The 19,455-nt window shown below is 42.4% G+C and overlaps 1 protein-coding gene across 1 annotated transcript; it reads left to right on the top strand.

The window, feature by feature from the left end:
• Positions 1-2,854: 2,854 nt before the first annotated feature.
• On the top strand, positions 2,855-19,361 carry aff3 (AF4/FMR2 family, member 3). Its single transcript, XM_035676027.1, has 19 exons — positions 2,855-3,091; positions 5,028-5,072; positions 8,502-8,576; positions 9,063-9,096; positions 9,214-9,271; positions 10,205-10,256; positions 10,907-10,941; positions 11,112-11,301; positions 13,507-15,465; positions 15,570-15,679; positions 15,825-15,981; positions 16,072-16,175; positions 16,317-16,380; positions 17,140-17,276; positions 17,399-17,470; positions 17,588-17,681; positions 17,822-17,871; positions 17,994-18,199; positions 18,297-19,361. Exons 1-19 carry the CDS (start codon positions 3,020-3,022, stop codon positions 18,416-18,418), a joined length of 3,636 nt encoding a protein of 1,211 aa, XP_035531920.1. The 5' UTR covers positions 2,855-3,019; the 3' UTR covers positions 18,419-19,361.
• Positions 19,362-19,455: the final 94 nt, after the last annotated feature.

The raw sequence follows: 19,455 nt of genomic DNA, 5'->3' as shown, positions 1-19,455 counted from the left end.
CCATCATAGAGGTATTGATTCGATGAACACCTTGGTGTATTTATAATAGGGATTACAATAAATAATTAAGCACCTCTCTTACTATCATGTGATGAAGAACAGCATAAAATATTCACATTTGAGAAGCTGGAAGCACCAAAAGTGATTAACCGATTATTTTAATTGTTCATTAATTTCCCTTAGATCGACTTATCAATGAATTGTTGAATCTTAATCGTTATATTCACATTTTTTGCCAGTGTAATAAGTTCTTATAGTAATACAGGACTGGTACATGTGCCTGCAGAGCACAGCCCTGTAGTGAACAATGGAAGGACTGTCAGTGTGTCTGTCATTGTCGGCCTGCACAATTAAAGAAGTGCTCCGATTCACATCGTCATTGGTGCATGAACAGAAATATTCAAATTGTACCGGCACACTCCATGTCCCTCGTCAGCTAGAGCATGTTATTTCATCATAATTTCATCAACTGCTCAGAGGATCTATCGTAATGCCTAATGATTATGCTGTTCCTTGTTTCATCAATTGCCTTGTATTGTCTTTGTATCATTTCTAAAGCAGTGTGTTAAGACTAACTAATTCCAGTATATAAAATGCGATTATTTCCCTGTCAATGGGAAAGCCTTACCCAGTAGGTTCTCCTTACTTTAAGGGTAACTGACAACATCAACACCCTTAATAGTAAAAAGAGTTTTAATCTTTCTAATGAGTGTAGGGCTCATCTTATGTGAACACTTTCACGAGTCAATACACAAAAAGAAACTTACAGAGTACATGAAACTTGCCAATGAAAAACGGAAACACAAAAGCCACAGATACAAACGTGCCCCCACACAGATAGACTAACTGAACTAAGGAGAATCAATGAATGCAATGAAGTTAGGTTGAATTAACTAGAACAAAAAGACAAAAAAAAGTCATGAGCAAAATTGCTCTTTATTACAGTATGTGTGCATACTGTACACTGATCTCTTTGTTAGGATGTCAAACCCGTGAAAAAGTCATGAACACAAGCACATTTTTTAATTTTTCTCTCCATCACTATCTTCAAGACTGCAGATTAAATGAGTTTCTACATCTGGACTACCAGCCATCCACACAAGCAATTCTCAGGGTGTCATCCAGTTATCTGGGGCTGCCCCTGTGCTCAGTCTTTGACAGGTGCCATAAACAAATAAGGGACACTGTGGTCTCACGGGTGTGAAGCCAAAACCAAATTCCAGATATAATCAATTGAAAATGCTCCTCTCTGTCTCTCTAAAGAACATGCTGGTGTTTTAGAGGGGATTTGGTTATAAGAAGCACGATGTCACCTACGGCCCCTCAAATCAGTTCAGTCAGTGCTCTAATATATCAAACTCCTTGTGTCCGTCTTTCCCTTTTCTCTCAGCCTCCCCCAGAGCCATCTGAACCAGGGAGACAGCTCATATTTTATCATGACAAGGCAAAATCCATGTAACCCAGAGTCACTTCACACGCCAGAATGCATTAAGCTCGAATAATGGATGGACTAGACAAGCACACAAGGCCAAAATGTAGAAAGTAGATCAGACATACACTTTCTGTAGAGGGGTGTAGTCTACAGGGGGAGACAACAACATTAGTTTTGTCATTGGCCCACATTATGCTCTCCGTCACAGAACAGTTTTATGTTGTTAGATATGGCTTTACATTATTACATACTACTATATACTCTTTACTTTAGGGACACAATGCAGGCAGTGAAGCATACAAACAAAACGGTCCTCCTTCTTCTAGCAGGGGGGGACTTTGCATGATTCTGAGCGCCACAAGGACTTGCAGCTGACGAAACCAGATCAACCCAAGGTCCACTACTCGTTTGTTCTAAATGGGGAGTTTGTAAAACTGTTTTATAGTCCCATGCTGGTTCCTTATCGGGAACCACTGACTTTTCCAGATCACAGCAGAACTCAATACATATGCTAGATATTAGTCACAAGGCGTACAAGGTGTTTGACTTAGTTCAGTTTTTTATTAAAGTCTTGCCATCAACATATGGAAAGTTCTGCATGTTTACTTTAAGTTTATATCTGATGTAGTTTACATGTGGCATATTTGGATAGAGTACTACTTTGCCCATTTTCTATTTTTTTTTGTCTTGCCTGATGTGTGGGTTAGGCCCCCTTGGATGTTAAAAATGCAAAAAAAAGTAAATATTATCTTTTATTTGTTGATTTGCAGGCTAAATAATATTGATTGATGGTCCGTTTTAAATAGAACGTAGTTTAAATTTTTTTTCTGGAGATGTAATTTCTGTTAGCTGTTGTAATTATTTTTATATTAACAATGGATCAGATGGCAACAAGAAATGTGAAAGTGCCTTTACTACTGTACGCTACCTGCCCGACAACAAACAGCAGACACAGTTAGCAACAAGTTAGTTAACATAGTGGAGCATTTACAGTAGCAGCTAAACATACATGTATTTTCTGATTAAAACAAAGGTAAAAGGAAAGAGAATATTTAACGTACATGACTATTAATGTGTGTTCTTGGTGCTCAGTGTCTCTTTAATGTGTAGGCAGGTGTTGTTTGCCAACATGTTAGCCATATCATCATATGGTGATACTCAAATATTGTTTACAACTTCTCGCGACGCCCCCACGTGGTCAGAAAAATTATCTATTCATTCAGGTTTAAGGGCCCCATAATTCATAGCTTCGCCCCTGTATGTTGGACTCGGTCACAGTCTGTATTTAGCGGCTCTGAACAGCTGTGTTACCCTCATCAGAGCTCACACAGCCCCGGTGTTGAGCATCCACAGGGCCTCTGAGTCGTGATCTCCCTGCGTGAGCTGCGTTGTGTGTCATCTCTGACGTTCCCGGCCCGCCTACATCGCCCCCTGTCTCCCTCAGTGACACACACACTCTCTCCCGCAGCTGCACGAGTGAAGAGGAGCCGGTTTGCCAGCGCCACGGAGGGGCCCCGCATCCGATGCTCTCAAACGCGAGTCCTCACTGGCATGGACACCGGAGGAGAGCACTGACATCCAGGAACCATGCCTACTGTCCTCGGTGGCAAAGGGAAACTTTCCATGGTCTGTTTTCTACTCCGATGCGCATATTCTCAGGTGAGAGGTTGCATGGAGAGTGGAATATAGGTGACTTATAAACAGGATGAAGAGTTGTGATGATGTTTGGGTGTATTAGGCAGCGCTGATGGGTCGCTGAGCTTGAGTGAGTGTTTTAATGTTGTTCTTGCACAAGTGCATGTTTAAAGTCACTTTCAGTTTCTACATAGAGTCTCTGCAGGTTATTTGTAAAGAATTACCCTTCTTTCATCTGATTACATACACAAAACGAGGGGTAGTTTCTGCAGAGTGGTGTATTTTGCACTCCTATCTTCATTAAGATTCAATTTGCAGATTAAAAGTCTTTTTTAGATTTTCCTTAAAGGCTTTGAACACAGATGGAAGTGCTGAATTGAACCCAAAAACGAGCATAACTTCAGTAATTGCTGATACTTTAAGAATGTAACAGGTGGTTACGAGTCTAGTTGGCTCTCATGCTGTTTGTTGCAGGTGTTAAAATGGGTTGTGGTTTGTTTGGCCCTGGGGGAAATTTACTCATCAGGGTATTGCACCAGAGCTGTAGCCTGTGATGCTAGTGGGCATGAACGTGTGAAACACATTGCACATGATAATATCAACACTAATGGACCTGTTAGTGTAGAACTGAGGAGGCAAGCCTGATTTTCAGCTTGTGCACCGCCACCGGGAGGCAGAATACTGGCTATCTGTGTTTATGTTTGTCATGTAGTGCCTACGGCCTCATAACTGCCTTGTGGCTGTAACAATCAGACAGTTTTCACAGACACACACTGCTTACCATCCGCAGGCTTAGAGTGCAGCCTCTCAGACACTGACCTTAGTGAGTCATGCATGCAAGAGGAGACAGTTTCACACACACACACACACTCTGCACTACACACACATTTTCTGCTGTGCATACTTATACTGCACAGATGGCACAGAAGACAGAGTGGGGCATAGAATAATTACTAAAATGAAAATGGACTATTTATATGTAAAAGAAAATGTTAAAGTCTGTAACCAAGTAGACAGACAGTATAAAGTGGCAAAATGTTCAGCAGATGAGGTCCATATAGGAATAAAGAATGTCAAAACAATGAAAGAGTGAAACAAAAACCAAACCTGACAAATAATATTATAAATGAGAAACAAAAAAAACACAATTCATTATGAAACACACTCTCCCACATACGGCACATATAGATACACACAGTTGCACAGATGGGGAAGTGCGAGTCACGTCACAAGTATTTGCCTTTTATCTTAATAGTTGAGCAACCCGGTTCTCTGCTTTCATGCCATGAATTTGAATTGTGAGCTAAAATGTGAAAAGGGGCAGAAAGGTGGGGGAGGGAGAGTGTGTGTGAGAGAGAGAGAGAGAGAGAGAGCAGGGTTGCCTAACACGGATGGAAACAGAAAGTTGCTTGCAACAGAATCAGCATCCGTCTGATCATCTGCAGCTGTGATTTCTAAGATATGAGTCATCAACGAGCTTCAACCTCCTCACAACTCACAATTACTGTGTGTGTGTGCGAGACTTTGAGGTTTACAGTAAAGTGCTACGCTGTGTTGTGACTGTTACTGCAAAAAAAGGCGGGAAGCAGGGGGCAGAAGGTGAAGTTTTTACTGTGCGTATTTTGAAAGTTCACATCTTGAGCAGTGACTGGTGAAAGAAATGAATGGGTTTATGTTCTGTGTGTGTGAGTACGTGTGCACGGCTGTATTTGCCGTTGAATATGCGTAATTGTGCATGAATTTTAGATGAGACACGCACTGCACTTTACTGCAGTTTTGATGCTCAAATATTGCTTGTGTGCACAGTCAACAACAGCTCTTTTTGTCCATGTGCTTGTCCAGTTGGTAACTGGGGTCGTGTCTGTCGTTATGAAGTGTTACAAAACTCCCTCCGATTATCTGTCAGTCTGAACTTCCTGTTGCTTTCATCTCATTTGAAATTGACTTTCTGTTTGCACAGGTAACAAGAAGCCAACACAATAGCTGTGCCAAAGATATTCTGGAGGTAAGGAATTTGCTCACATTTGTTCACAGTAGCAGTCATTTACGTTAAACGTGTGCCATAATTCAGATGCATCCCTCTTTAAATGTATTGAGTCATACTGTGGGTGTTATTTTTAGCACTTTAAAGATTCAGATTCTTGCCTCGACACCAGACACCAGACACCAGACATAGGACTGCAACTAATGATTATTTCTCTATGAAATGTCAGAAAGTAGTACAAACAAATCTCCATTGAGAATCTATTGTGACATCTTCAAGTATTTTGTTTTATCTGACCGTTATCTTAACAGTCCCAAAGATCTTCAATTTTCCATAATTTAAATTACAGTAAGGCAGCAAATGCGCACACTGGACAAGCAGGAACCTGAGGAGGTTGTCGCAGATAAATTAATTGATCGACCAATCAATGAATCAACTCTTTTCAGCACTAATCTCACAGATATCTCAGTCTGAGCTCAGTGGCCCAGAGATTTCTACCTATGGTGTTATGTTTGAATGCAGAGGATCGCTGCTCCCTATGTCGTGTCACTAGTGTGGGATAGATAGCGTGGAGGAAAAGAACAGAGATACAGAACATGGGATTGTGGGAGGGTGGGAGGAAGATAGCAACACATAATGCTCCACCTGGGAGACCTTGTTGTTGTTGGAGGAGGAAAGGGGTGAGGGTTGGTGCTGTGTCCTTGGTGACTGAGGGAGGAGAGATAATGAAGTGAAAGGATGAGCAGAGAGAGGAAACTCTTGCCCCCAAGGGCTTACTGTAGAGGGTGGGAAGAGGAGAGGAGGAAGAGAAAAGCTTTATACTCGTCATCTCATGAGCGTCCTTGGATTTAATGAATGAAACCGGGAACGTTCCTTCTTGCAGACTCCCATTAGAGTAAAGGAGTAGATGGACATTTTGGGAAACACGCTTCTTTGCTTCCTTGCTGAGATGCCACTCTCATGTCTGTACACTAAAAATGAAGTGACAGCCAGTAGTTAGCCGGCTTAGCTTAGTTTAGCATAAAAACTTTGGTGAATAGAACGCCTGGCTCTGCTTGAAAGTAACACAATCCAACTACTAGCACCTCAAAAAGTTTTTTCTTTTTAAAGCATACAAAAACTCAAGTGTAAAAATTATATGCTGTGGTTCTACAGGAGGTTATGTGTCGGACTATTTCTCGGCCAGGCATAGTGACTTTTTCGCTAAGCTATGCTAACCAGCTACTTTTATTAAAATCTTGGCAGCAAAGCAAGACAGCATCTTTTTTCAAAATATTGAACTTTTCCTTTAGACCTTAACAGCTTTAGTTCAATTTGGTGTCTACCACAAATACTTATGTGCACACAGCCCACTGACACACACACACACACACACACACTCACAAATCCTCAGACATCCAGGCTTTTCCAGTGCGTGCACACTGTTTCAGCAGTCAAGCAACCTCGTGCCCTCCCTCACCCAGTGATCGTCACACACATGTACATTACACACTGATGCTTCCACATTGTGACATGGCTGAGGAACCAGATCGTGCTAACATGGTAAATGGATGGTTCAAAATCAGGCCATTTTGTCAGCATCCGTGAGGCCTGGTTTGTCTGAGTGTAACTGCAGGCAATCTAATCAGCAGAGATTATAATCAGAGCAGCAGCAAAGACGGTGTAATGTCGATTCAGAGCTCACTCCATGTGGCTGCTTTCCTCTCGAGTGACATGCAGATAGAACAAATAAGAAATGGAGTAAATTTTCATAATAGTCCAGGTGTATAATCATGTGTAATCAACATAGACTCCTCCATCTTGCACATATACAGAGACAGACACTGTCGCTCTTCTGTGAGCATCCACCACATATCTATAATCATGTGTGGGAATATTAGGGATGCACAGTAAAGACTCATGACCAGAAAGTTACGTTCATAAATATGTATCATGTTGCTGTAACGCCACCTATAGGTGTATAGGTAGGGAGGTTAGAAGTTCCTTCTGTATATGTGCTTGTACACTAAATTTGACTTCAGTTGTTTTTTCGTGTCAATGAATGAATATATTGATTATTGTATTGATGACTCACTTTTAGTCTGTAAAATGTCAAAGATAAATTGCAAATGTCCATGACAAGTTAACAGAGCATAAAGTGATGTCCTAAAATGGCATAATTTGCCTAAATGTATTTGAATTAAAGAAGCACGAACAACTTCTCTTTCATGAAATTTCAACCAGAAACTGTTTGGTATTTTTCTTTTATTAATGGGGAAAATTAAGAATACATGTTCTGTTATAAGATCATTAGTTGACTAGTCTTTCAGCACTATCAGTGACCTGTAGTATATAAACCCTTTTGGACCACTTTTTGTCTATCATAACAGCTCACGTGCTGTTTGTCACAGCAGTGACTCAACAAAGGACCTGTGGACTGACAGTTGAATGTGCAGATGCTGTATCAGTGTTTCCTGCAGCTGCTTGGGGTTGGTGTGTGCTCCTTTCAGTTCCTTCCTTCCGAGGTCTTCTCAAAAAAATTCAGACAATTAAATTCTGCAAAGTGATTCGTAATTTCCACCTCTGTTGTGCGTTCTTCACTTGGCTTTTGTGCCTTACAACCACACTGTGGTTTTAACTGTTGCACTGGGTACTGATGATTACTTGGTTTGGCCCAAGCCACCTGACGTCTTTTATGTTCATTTCCCCAGGGCTGCCGTAGGAGCAACAAATGTTTTGATAAACTGTCTTGTGTTCTGGTTCACTGATTGCACTCCTTTGAGATTGCCACCTTTTGAAAAACTAAAAACTCGACAGTTTAGTGATACTCAGACCTATCCTCTTGGAATGCAAAATCATGTAAAAATCATCATGAAAAAAAAAGTTTATTAGATCACATTCTCAGACTTTACTGTGTAATTGGCTCACAAACAAAACAAATGGAGCTGCTGTTGCTACACCGGAGCCAGGGTCTTTAATTTGCTCACTACTCAGTGAGCCATAAACAAGTTCACTCTCCAAAAGGGATAAGGAGAGTGAAATAAAACTAAATAGATCAAAAACAGAGCAGATACTTGAAATTCCTGGAAAAAGATACGGCTGGAGATCAATCGAAAAGAAACAAAATGACTGCACAGATAATCTTGACACAGCTGTAAAGCACACACTCCCACACTAACCATGTAATACACAGAGCAGCCTACAGCCAACACTAGACACCCAGACTAATCCATATTTGTACCCAGTCACACTCCCCCTGGTGGGGAGCAACAGTGCTGATAACAAGAGTCAGCTGTCCAATGAGGCTCTTTGCACTGTACATGTGGAAATGGGAGAGATAAGTTACTCCTAAATGAAAAACTAACAAAGTTCTAATGACAGATTTAGGGTGTTAGGAGTTTCTGCATGTGAAGACCCTCAATCACAGCGACGTCTCACTATTCACCTTTGACCCCCCTTTCTGTTGCACAGGACATGACTCAGTCCTGGCCGTCCCAGCAAGCATTAGGGGGTGACCAGGCCCAACGAATCCTCTACAACTCTAAGGTGTGTGTGTGTGTGTGTGTGTGTGTGTGTGTTGTATGTGTTTTTGTTTGGTTTTAAAAATTAAAGGGGAACTCCACCAATATTACATATTTAAGTCTGTTAACAGATCTCGGGGATACATATGTTAAAAAAAACTAAATTGCCTCGAGTGATGTCATTTGAGTCAGCAAATGGCTGAAGGCTATAAGACTGAAAATGAAAAACATCTGGTGGTGTGAAAGAAAGAAGTGAGCTTTCCAGAACTCTGGAGCCGCTCCCAAGTTTTACTTGAGGCAAACTGCTAGAGGCTACATTAGCCGCTACTAGCACACCCGAATCTCCACAAGTTGCATTGTGGGTAATGTAGGCAAAAAAGAAGAATACGTAGAATAGAAAGGATGATATCTTGGTTTTCCTGCATCGATTTTGATCATTTTTTTGTTTGTTGTAAGTCTAACATTATACTCTCAGTGTAAATAAAGATTTCTTTTCTCCTTCTTTCCCAAGGAAGCAAAACTACAGAGTGCACAACACAGACAAAGTATGTGTTCACTGACTAATAAGTTTGCTTATCTGATATGTGCAATCATTTAAGGGGTTCTGTATTAATGTATGGTTTGCTTTGCCTGGTTTTTCTCTCTCTCGCTCTCTCTGTAAGGTCGGGGGGATGTTCAGCTGCGAATGACCCGTCACCCTCACGTGGCACCTCACAAATCGTAAGTCGGACATGAGGAAACACGATCCACCAAAGGTCATCAAACCTGAACTGCCGCTGTGGCACGCACGCAGACGAGATAATATATCACACACAGTTTATGTTTTCTTCTTTTTTAAAATTAGATACCAATCATGGACATCATCGTCTGTGCAGCCACAGGAAAAAAGCATTGATGATAGAGATAGAATGTCAATGGAAATTGACTTATAGAGGCAGTCAACACAATGTATTAGGCTGCATAACATAGGTCAGGTCAAAGGTCAGTTAACATTCTTGAATGCTGTCAGAGGAGACTGATGTGCTCCTGTTTGTTACCTCTTTACATCCTCTTTTTAGTGTGAAACACATGTTCAGTGTTGTACGCCAACTGCGTGTCCCACATTGGCACACAGTCTTTGTTATGTAACGCAGCAATTTTATGACAGTTAACATTTCTAAAACTTTTGGAGGAAGAATTTATTTTCTCAAATTGAGTACTTTTAGTATGTTTAGTTATGTATATTAAGAGAAATATTAAGACAAAAACAATAGATCCAGAAAGGTACATTAAGATATTGAGCATTTGAATAAAGTATGGATCTTTATTGGTATATTATAGTTCATCTTAACACCTTAGATGGAAAAAAATACTAGGCTTTGAGAATTGAGTTAACTCTGTTGTGAAATATAACTAATTTGCAAGTTTTGTCCATGTGCAAATAAATAATGTTTTACTATATCGTAAGAGTAGATTAGGTGTATAAATATCTTCTGATTTGGAGGTTGTTGAAATGAAAAACAAAATCACATTTGTTATATATCATATTTTGTTATTTACTATGTTTGATATTGATGAAAAGGAACATTCTCAGGAAGACTTGGCATGTTGAAAACCAGGCGCTACTACTGTGAATATCATGTGTGATTTTTCTGTGTGTTTGTTTGCTTACAGCATGCTGGCTGATGACCTTAAACTAAGCAGTGATGATGACGACACTCAAAGGGTAGGTAACACTCTGTAAAGGTGCTTTGAAGATAATATTATCATATTGTTAACAATTTTGTTCATTATTCGTGGTTATAACATTAGTATTATTGTTTAGGGAGATAAAACAGTTTATGATTTTGTATTGAATCAGTCAGTTATTTGGAGGAAGCCCTGAAGAAAAAATCAGGATATTTATCAGGATAAACTGTAGGCCTTCCACAATAATATGTTATTTGGAAGTATATAAAAGTACTTACAATTTGGATATGTATTACCGGAAGATATTTTGTATTTGTAATATTTTAGATAGCAGTGTCTTTTCATCCCATGTGTGGTGGACTCTTGGCATGACTCAGAAATAAAAACTAACTAACCAATTACTAAGCAGTTTGACCTTAACTGGACACGTCTTCATGCTATTATGCATGCTTGAGGAGGCTGGCAGACAGTGAGAGAGAGTGTGACAGGACAGGAAGATAAAGCACAGATTATGACTAGAGCATTTGGCATCATGCTGAAAGATGCCTGTTTTTCTGGTATTCTTGAATGGGGTGTACACACCCAGTCTTTATTTGCTACTAATAATAGTAAGACGTTATGCAGCCGAGATAGCACAGTGTAGCAAGTTGTTCACTAGACTTCTGTTTCTGTTTTCTGTTCCTGAAGGCAACTCATGAGTCAGCTTCCTGGGATGGACACAGGTACTTGAATGCAAATATCATGTGTGCATATTGTAGATGTTTTTGCATGAATGTTTGTCTATAAAAACCAAGTTAAATTGTGGGAATAACAACAGTATCTGTCTGCTCCACTCGGCTGTGTACTCACACTGACCCCTCTCTGATGTTTGTGTGTGTGTGTTGACTGACAGCCTGTCAGCACAGCGAGCACACACACATGGCAGGCGGGTGAGACATTCCAGCTCGGACTCTTCAGGCTCGGACTGCTCTGCTGAGTCGGGCAGCAGTAGCCTTCACTCCCGGAGCCCCAGCCGGAGCCCAGAAGTTCACCCAGATCCTCTGTCGCCTGCCAACACGCAGCCAGCGTGCAACAGCAAGGAGGTATCAGCGCTGAGCCGCAGCCTCTTCCACTCTCTATTTTCTCTGTCCACGTCTTGTTTGTCTGTCTCTTCCTCTGGTTGTGTGCCTTCGGGTAAATTCTCTACAGGGAGTGGTGGCCTCGGGCCAGTTGATGGCAGGTGTGGGGGTGGGGGGGCAGAGGAATGAGGAATGCATGTGAGTTGAAGAGGAGGAGGAGGATGGGGGGAGGAGGATTGAGGTAGCTTTGGGAATTAGTGCCTGGGTGTCATGTCAACAGGCCCAGTCTTAAAGAGGAAAGCCCTCAGGACGTGGAAGTCATCAAGACTCAAGAGTTCATGTTGACATCTACAACTAGAGTTACATTCTCTTTCAAAACAACAGTGCACAATCAACACTGAATGGGTGTAGAGCATGATAGGTATGATGGGCTTTTGGAGGTGTGGGGCATTGTGGGGGTCAGTCTGAGATGTGTGCTATGTGGGGAATGAAGGGGAAACCTGCTCCTCTTTTATGAATGGAAGGCCCTGTACGGCATAGTGGACTCTATTACTAAGCACGCACTACATTGGGCCCCTATAGAGAGGGAGGGAGTGGACTGTGTGTTTGGGGTAGGGGTGGGTGGTGGGAGAGGGGGGTGGGGGTGCACACCATGTGTTTTTCATTTACGTGGACTGTTTAAATGTCTCCCAAGGAAGAGAAGGGGGTTGGAGTTATGGAAGCCACAAATCCAGAGTTCCAGGTAGTGAGAGAAAGAGGGAGGGACAGAAAATAAGGAGGGAGGGCAGCCGAGACGGTACAAGAGATGCAGTGTCTTCTCTGGAAAGTTAGGCTAGGGATGTGGGGAGGGGGGTCACTGTTTGACTTGAGGAGTAGAGGTTTAATTTAGCCCCTGGTCAGCGAAGAGAGAAAAAGAGAACACGAGAGAGAGAGAGAGAGAGAGAGAGAGAGAGAAAGAAGTTTGCTCTCCAGCCGTGAGTATCCTCTTCGTTTTTTTTTTTTTTCTTACTTGAGTAAAAACTCTTTCTCTTGTGTTCTTCTCATTCTTATGGTTACCAAGACAGTTGTTAAGCAAACATTAAGTGAGTCATTTGGCATAATTGGATGGGGGTTGAGCTACTGTAAGCACAGAACTATGTGACCATGTAGTAAGTAGGCTATTGAAAGGATGTTGAAATCTTTATTGAACTAACACTTTTCAGACGTGAGTCATGATCCAGATTTGTCATTTGGAGTCTGTTTTAATAGCAGCTGAGTCAGTGAGGTATTTGTTATGTGCAGTGAATGTAGGACATTTTAGATGGTTTCTATTGTGGCAGTGTGACAGTGTTGTGGTATGTGCACACACACACAAATATGTGTCAGTCGTCTCATGGTTAAATGTAGCACTAAGTGATCATGCATTCTCTGCTGGCTTCCAGTTATCTCTTTATTAATACATAAAAAGACGTGTACATTGGTCGAATGTAGTGAAGCACATTTACTCACGTACTGCACGTAAGTACAGTTTTGAGATAATTGTACTCTGCTTGAGTATTTTCATTTTCTGCTACTTCATACTTCTACTTCCCTGTATTTATATTTATATTTACAAGCCTAACTTACTTTACTAATTAAGATATTTCACCTTTAAAATTATCACCTTTTAAATTATGATGCCTATGTTCCTTGATACAATTTATCAAGTAATTGTAGTCGACAATTAAGTCCTAACAGCTTATTTTATTGAAACGTGCCAAAAAATCCACCAGCACAATAATAATATTTGAGCCTGTTTTCAATGCAAATTAATTGAATTAAAAACAGGCTGACATACTCTTACCATACTACCAGCTTTTTTGAGGAACCAAATATAGCGCAGATTGCTTTCATAGTAAATATACGGTATATGAAGTAGTTAAAAGTTTGTATCAATAAAGCGGTACTTATATATTAATACATCAGTACTGGTTGTCCAATAATATAGTATCGGTAGTTTAGGTAAGTTTTGTTGAAAATGTTTGACTCTGATTTTTAATGTGGGACTTTTACTTTCTTTACACCTACTTTACTACTTGCTTTTTACTTGAATATTATTTTACATTGTTTGTATCATACTAAACTACTATCACTTTCACTTAAGAACTTATCTACCTAGACGTCTTCCACCACTGGACATGTATGTGCAAAACCTCACTGTTAACAAAGACATTTGTTTCTTTCTTTGTTTCTTTTTTTTGCTTTCTTAAGACTGATCAACCCTCTGCTGCCTGGCAGTTGGATAAATGGCTGAAGAAATCCCGGAAAAAATCTGCCAGTGAACAGGATCCAGGGCGCCTTCTCTCTCCTCACACCCAACGAGCCCCATCTCCAGCCAGATCCTGGGACAGCAATCGGGAATACAGCCCTAGCCAAAGCCCTATTCCCAGCCCACAGTTCCATTACAGCCCCAACAACAGCCCCCTACCTAGCCCTGGTTATAGCTACTGCCCTAGCCCCAGCCCATTCCCCAGCACCTGCCCAAGTCCCAGCCCTAGCCCGAGGCACAGCCCGATCCCCAGTCCAGTACCAAGTGTTTGTCCCAGTCCGCATGGGAGCCCGAGAGCCAGCCGCAGCCCTAGCCCTATACCTAGAGACCCTCCAAGAAGCCCCAGTCCTAGCATACCGGTTCCTTCCAGGGTTCGTCACCACCCCGAGGTTAAGAGTCAGAACCAAACACAACCTAGCCTAACAAGCACTCCCCACAGGACAAAAAATAGGTCATGGATTGCCCCATTGCCTAACACCGACACCAAAACCAAGTCTACAAACAGTACTCATCTGCAGCCAACTCATCAGCACAGGCCCAAGACTCGACCCGCACAGAATCAAGACCAAAGCCAAAGCAAATCCAAGGCTTCTGCTGTTTTAAACTCGAACCAGAGTCACAGCCACAAATCTAGACCCAAGCCCAACTTTCATCCAAGTTCTAAACAGCTCGCTGAGGCTCCCAAAGCCAAGCACACACCACATTTTGAGCAAATCCAGAGTAACAGAACCAAACACAAACCCAGGCCTCCGTTTCAGTCAAACTCACAACAAAGCCCCACAAGAGCGAAGCACTTAGTTCCCACAAGTCGCGAAACCAACCCCGGCCATAGTTCTCACTCCCAATCTACCTCTAAAGCTGCTACTAATTCTAACACTGGGTTGAACTCTAGATCAAACCCTAGCCTAAAACCCAGGGCCAAGCCTTGGGAGGCTCCGACTCCTGTACATGGTAATCCCGCAAAAACAACACCGAAGAAGCCCCAGTCCAAGGACCAAGAGGTGGAACACAGAGGAAATCATCTGTCCCTAGCAGAGGGGAGAAAACAGGAGAGAAACGAGGACAGACACAGGGAAAAACAACAAGGGAAACAGGAAAGAAAGGAAGACAGGAGGCTGGCGGAGGAGCAGCTACTGAGACGTCCCTGGATCCATAGTTCGGCAGAAGAAGAGGAGGAGGAAGAGGAGGAAGAGGGTGTGATAGAGAGGCAGAGGAAGAGAGAGGAGACAGCAAGAGGAGAAAACAGTAGGAGGGAGCTGCAACATAGACGCGAATGGCAAACAGTCCAGGCCAAACAGCGACACCGCCTTCAAAACGACTCACACCACCAGGGGAGGACAAAAAAGGCAGGCAGAAGTGAGGAGGAGAGAGAGTTACAGCAAAACCCCTCGCCTTCATCGTCACGTTCCCCAAGTCCTCGTAGAGCGTCCTCATCATCCTCTGCCTCCTCCTCTTCAAATTCAGATTCAGAGTCTGAATGTCAGGCTCCGATCACCAAAGTTCGAGCAGACTCTACCTCTCACAAGAGACTCGCCAAGAGAGGGCAACCACGCCCGGGCACAACTGACGCTAACAGGCCGAAGGCGGTGCACCCCAGAGGACCCGCCTCAGGTAACCCAAGCGAGGGGCAGCAAAGTGAGGGGAAGCAAAAACTCTACACCCTGGTCCCGTTTGGGCGAGGTGAACAGGCTACAGCGTCTTCTCAGCGAGGGCTCAGAAATCTGGTGGTGCAGATAGACCTCTGTCTTCTCAAAAGAGTCCCAGACAGCACTACAAGCCCTGCTGTTAAAAAACCCTCCTCCTCCTCCTCTTCTTCATCAACCAAGGACAAGCAAAGTGAGGCTATGAAACACCTGTACGTCCCTGAGACTGTGACGAAAGACAACAAAAGGAAACGCAAGGTAGACTGTGATGTGTATTTCCTTTTCTCCTCCATTGAATTGGATGTGTATCGGTACACGTTTCAGTCTTGTTGTTAACAACATGCGTGTTTGTCTGTGCCCAGTTGGAGAATGGTGTTTCACACAGAGAAAGCAAGAGAAGTATTCCTTTTACAAATGAGTCTTCACCTCGCACAGCTGAGCACAACTTTGTGACGGAGACCATGCACAACGGGTAAGAAAACACCACACACACACCACTCTGTCCTATGTGCAATCATACTCTATTCACAATTACAATAAGCTTATTTATATTTACATCCCATATGATGTGTGTTTGTGTCAATGCACATGTACAATGTGGTTGTGTGTGCTTGCAGGTACTTGGAGGAGTACTTGGACAGCAAGAGGCCATTGTCTCCCCTGTCTCCACTCTCCGACAACCCCGAGTCCACCAAGCCTCCCTGCAAAACAAAGACGGCAGAGCAGCAACACGTCCACAAGAACAGAGACAAGAATAGAGATTCTGCTATAAAGGTAATATAAAAAAGGACTTGTTCATACCATCCCAACTCCATTGCTTCCAGACCTTTGGTTCATTTCACCTATTTTTACCTGTACGCTCAGCCCAAGATGGAGGTGGAATGTGTGAAAGTGTCAAGACAGCCCCAACCACCATCTGAGTCCTGGGGCCCTGCAGGACACAGGGGGACTGTGCCAAACCATGAAACGTGAGCAATCATACAAAGTCCACACAGTGCATCATTGCATAGGCCGCACACTGCTTGATGTGTCAGATACAGACTCACCAGACACCTGGGAGTGCACAGCTCTTCTTTTTTATTCTTCTCTGTTTCTGTCCATCTTCCTAGTCCACACCATGCTGAGTACTACTTACATGAAGCCAAAAGGATAAAGCACCGTGCAGACGCAATGGTGAGTTTAAATCACGTGTAAGCAAGCAAACAAAACTTTATTTACATAGCACATTTGTTTGCAGGGAAGATACAATCTGTGTGAAGTCAGAGAGGTACTGTGGTGCAAGACTATTTAGGGCTTTCAATTAGAGAAGTTAAACAAAAATACAAGATAAATTCATGTGTACATTTTTTTGCATCTTCTTGAGACAAGAAGTCTCTTATTGTAGATTTATTTTTGAAATGGTAAATGCAATTTTTTTTGGTTTTGTTATATTGGTGCAATATATCAATGATAACACCTACACACCTGGGTCCTTGGCACAAAGACCAGAAGCAGGGGGAAATGACTAAAGTGTAAAAATATACACATTCAAAGTACTCCAAAATCACTTTATATACATGTAATATCTTGTTGGCTAGCTGTCATCCAACAGTGTGTTGCATCTTTAAAGATCAGTCTGCTCTAAATTAGAAAAATATTTGCGCAGGGAGACACTAAAGTTCAAACATAACATTTCCACTGTGCTGCCCACTACCCAGTCTGGCGTAGGTGAGGGCAGCAGACTTAACATATGTGAATGAAGAGGAGAGCGGAGCCACACAGTTGTTAGAGAGCACCTTTGATGGCACTAGGATATAGCTGTTTCCTCCTGTGTGCAGTTTGAATACCTTCTCAGCTAACTCCTGTTTGTTTCAGACACTTCAGACTGAAATCTTTAAGGATCCCTTTAATATTTACTCCCATCTTTGCCTGTGTTTAATGTCTTTTTTCTAGGTGGACAAGCTGGGGAAGGCTGTGAATTACATTGACGCTGCTCTTTCCTTCATGGAATGCGGGAAAGCAATGGAGGAAGGGCCACTAGAGGCGAAGTCCCCGTATACCATGTACTCAGAGACAGTGGAGCTTATTAGGTGAGTTGTGCAAAAACATATACAAGTAATGTGGATTTAGGACATAAAGACCAACACACACTCACAGACACATACACATATACATAACTGCCGCTCCATTGTTAATAGTCCTGTGTCTTAAGGTACGCGATGAGGCTGAAGAGCCACTCTGGCCCTGGGGCGAGACAGGAAGACAAACAGCTGGCGGTCCTGTGGTGCGTATGTCATCTCCTCTGTTTATGCCACATCTATCATCAGGCTGGGGGACCTGCACTTTGAGGACGATTTGTGGTCCGTCTGAGTTTCTTTGACTTGCGCTTGTGTGCCCACAGTTTCCGATGCCTTGCCCTCCTTTACTGGCAAATGTTTCGTTTAAAGAAGGACCATGCACTGAAATACTCCAAAGTTCTGCTCGACTACTTTAAGGTTAGTCTAAACACAACAAGTCTGAGGTGACATTTACAGGAAGTGTTATTGTCGTTTTTTAATTTCTGGACATTTTTTAGGGCAGAATATAAACATTTGGTCTTGGACAACTTTGAGTTTTGTTTACCGTTTCGTTACAGACTTCTCCCAAAGTGCCTTCTACACCGCCTGGCTGGAATGACTCTGGGAAGTAGGTGGATAATAGTTTTATATTACAGGCTCTCTGTTTAATTCATTTGCTTCCTGCAGCCACTGAACATTCATTGACCGCCATCGCTCTGTTGTACATGTGTTTTTTTTTTTAACTCCCAGGGGTACAGGAGGACCCCCGTCTTCACTCTCACCCAATGCCAAACACCTCAGACAGGGTTCACATGGGGGCAGCACCTTACCCTCTCTCATCAGCATCCCCCAACGTATCCACCAGATGGCGGCAAACCACCTGAACATCACCAACAGTGTCCTGTACAGCTACGAGTACTGGGAGGTGGCGGACAACCTCGCAAAGGAGAATAAAGGTATGGAAGCTCCTCTGAGACACACAGACGAATGTTTTGCACAGATTTACATGTGAAGTGAATCTGTTTGAACTTCAATCTCCCTTTTTCATTACAGAGTTCTTCAACTACTTGAATACTTTGTCTGGGCCATTGACTCTTCACAGTAGCATCGCTCACGCAGTCCAATACACCAGGCAGGCTCTTCAGTGGATACGCATTAGTGCCAAACTTAACTAACAAGGAGAGGATTCACCTTTACCCGCCCACTGGATCTCTAGGCCTTATATTTAGAAGAGACACAACTCTGGATCTCTATGCAGCTGACAGGACAGCACCGACGCCTGCTGTGCTGTGTGAAATGAGTTAGAGCCTGATCATCCTCATAGGATCATAGGTCGGGGTGCTCGCCATCCAGGTCTTACCGTGTGCAAAAGCCTTCTGACGAGGCTATCTCTAACTTCTCACAGATGAACTACGTGCACGTTCTTCCCTTAATGGCGGGATTAATCTGTTGTTGAGTTGTGTGTGTGCTATGGATTTGAAGTCTCTAATCATTTGCCAAAATGTCCCACGGTGACAGAAACAGGACTCGTTTGTACGCAGATGTATGTGCAGTCTCATGTGTGAAGCCCTTTTTCATACTTTGCAATTGATCATTATACAGAAGACTGTTTCTCTGGGGCCAAAACGGAAGAAGATGCTAAAAATACGACAACCAATCACATACCACTTTCTCCAAAGTAAGAATCTTGTCTGCATCTTTTTCTAAAGAAAGTTTTAATGACTCTTCTTTTTAAATATCTGATATTTTCACTTGTATGTTGCTTTTTTTACTGTGCAATATTTGCTGGATTATTTGTTTTTAGAAAAGGAAAAAAAAGAAAGAATAAATGTTGGCGAGTCTAGTTGCCAACATTCAAGGTCCCTTTTATGAAAGATGTATTTTTGTCCCTGTTTTGAGTGTGGGGTTATGTCACTGAACGAATAATGAAGTTGAAGAGGTCACTCAGACTTCCTCTTGGTAAGTTCTCTTTCTTGGGTGTGGGTCAGGAGTTTACAAGTGACACAGCATCACTATCAAGGTCGATCAGGATTATAAAGCTCATCGGTGGGTCCAAACAGTTCTTCAGACGCTCCTAAAATCAACTGGATGATGGTTAAAAAACGTAAATTATTTGAATTCCCCAACAAATAAAAAGGGCAGTGATAGCTATACAAAGTGAAAGTCTTTTGCATCATTTTCAGTTATTATTCATCACTGAAAGGATGCCCCC

This window comes from Morone saxatilis, unplaced genomic scaffold (assembly GCF_004916995.1).
Source record: "Morone saxatilis isolate NCDOM2014 unplaced genomic scaffold, NCSU_SB_2.0 Contig5, whole genome shotgun sequence".
NCBI lineage: Eukaryota > Metazoa > Chordata > Actinopteri > Moronidae > Morone > Morone saxatilis.
The sequence above is the reverse complement of the archived record's forward strand: the minus strand, read 5'-3'. Positions and strand labels throughout refer to the sequence as shown.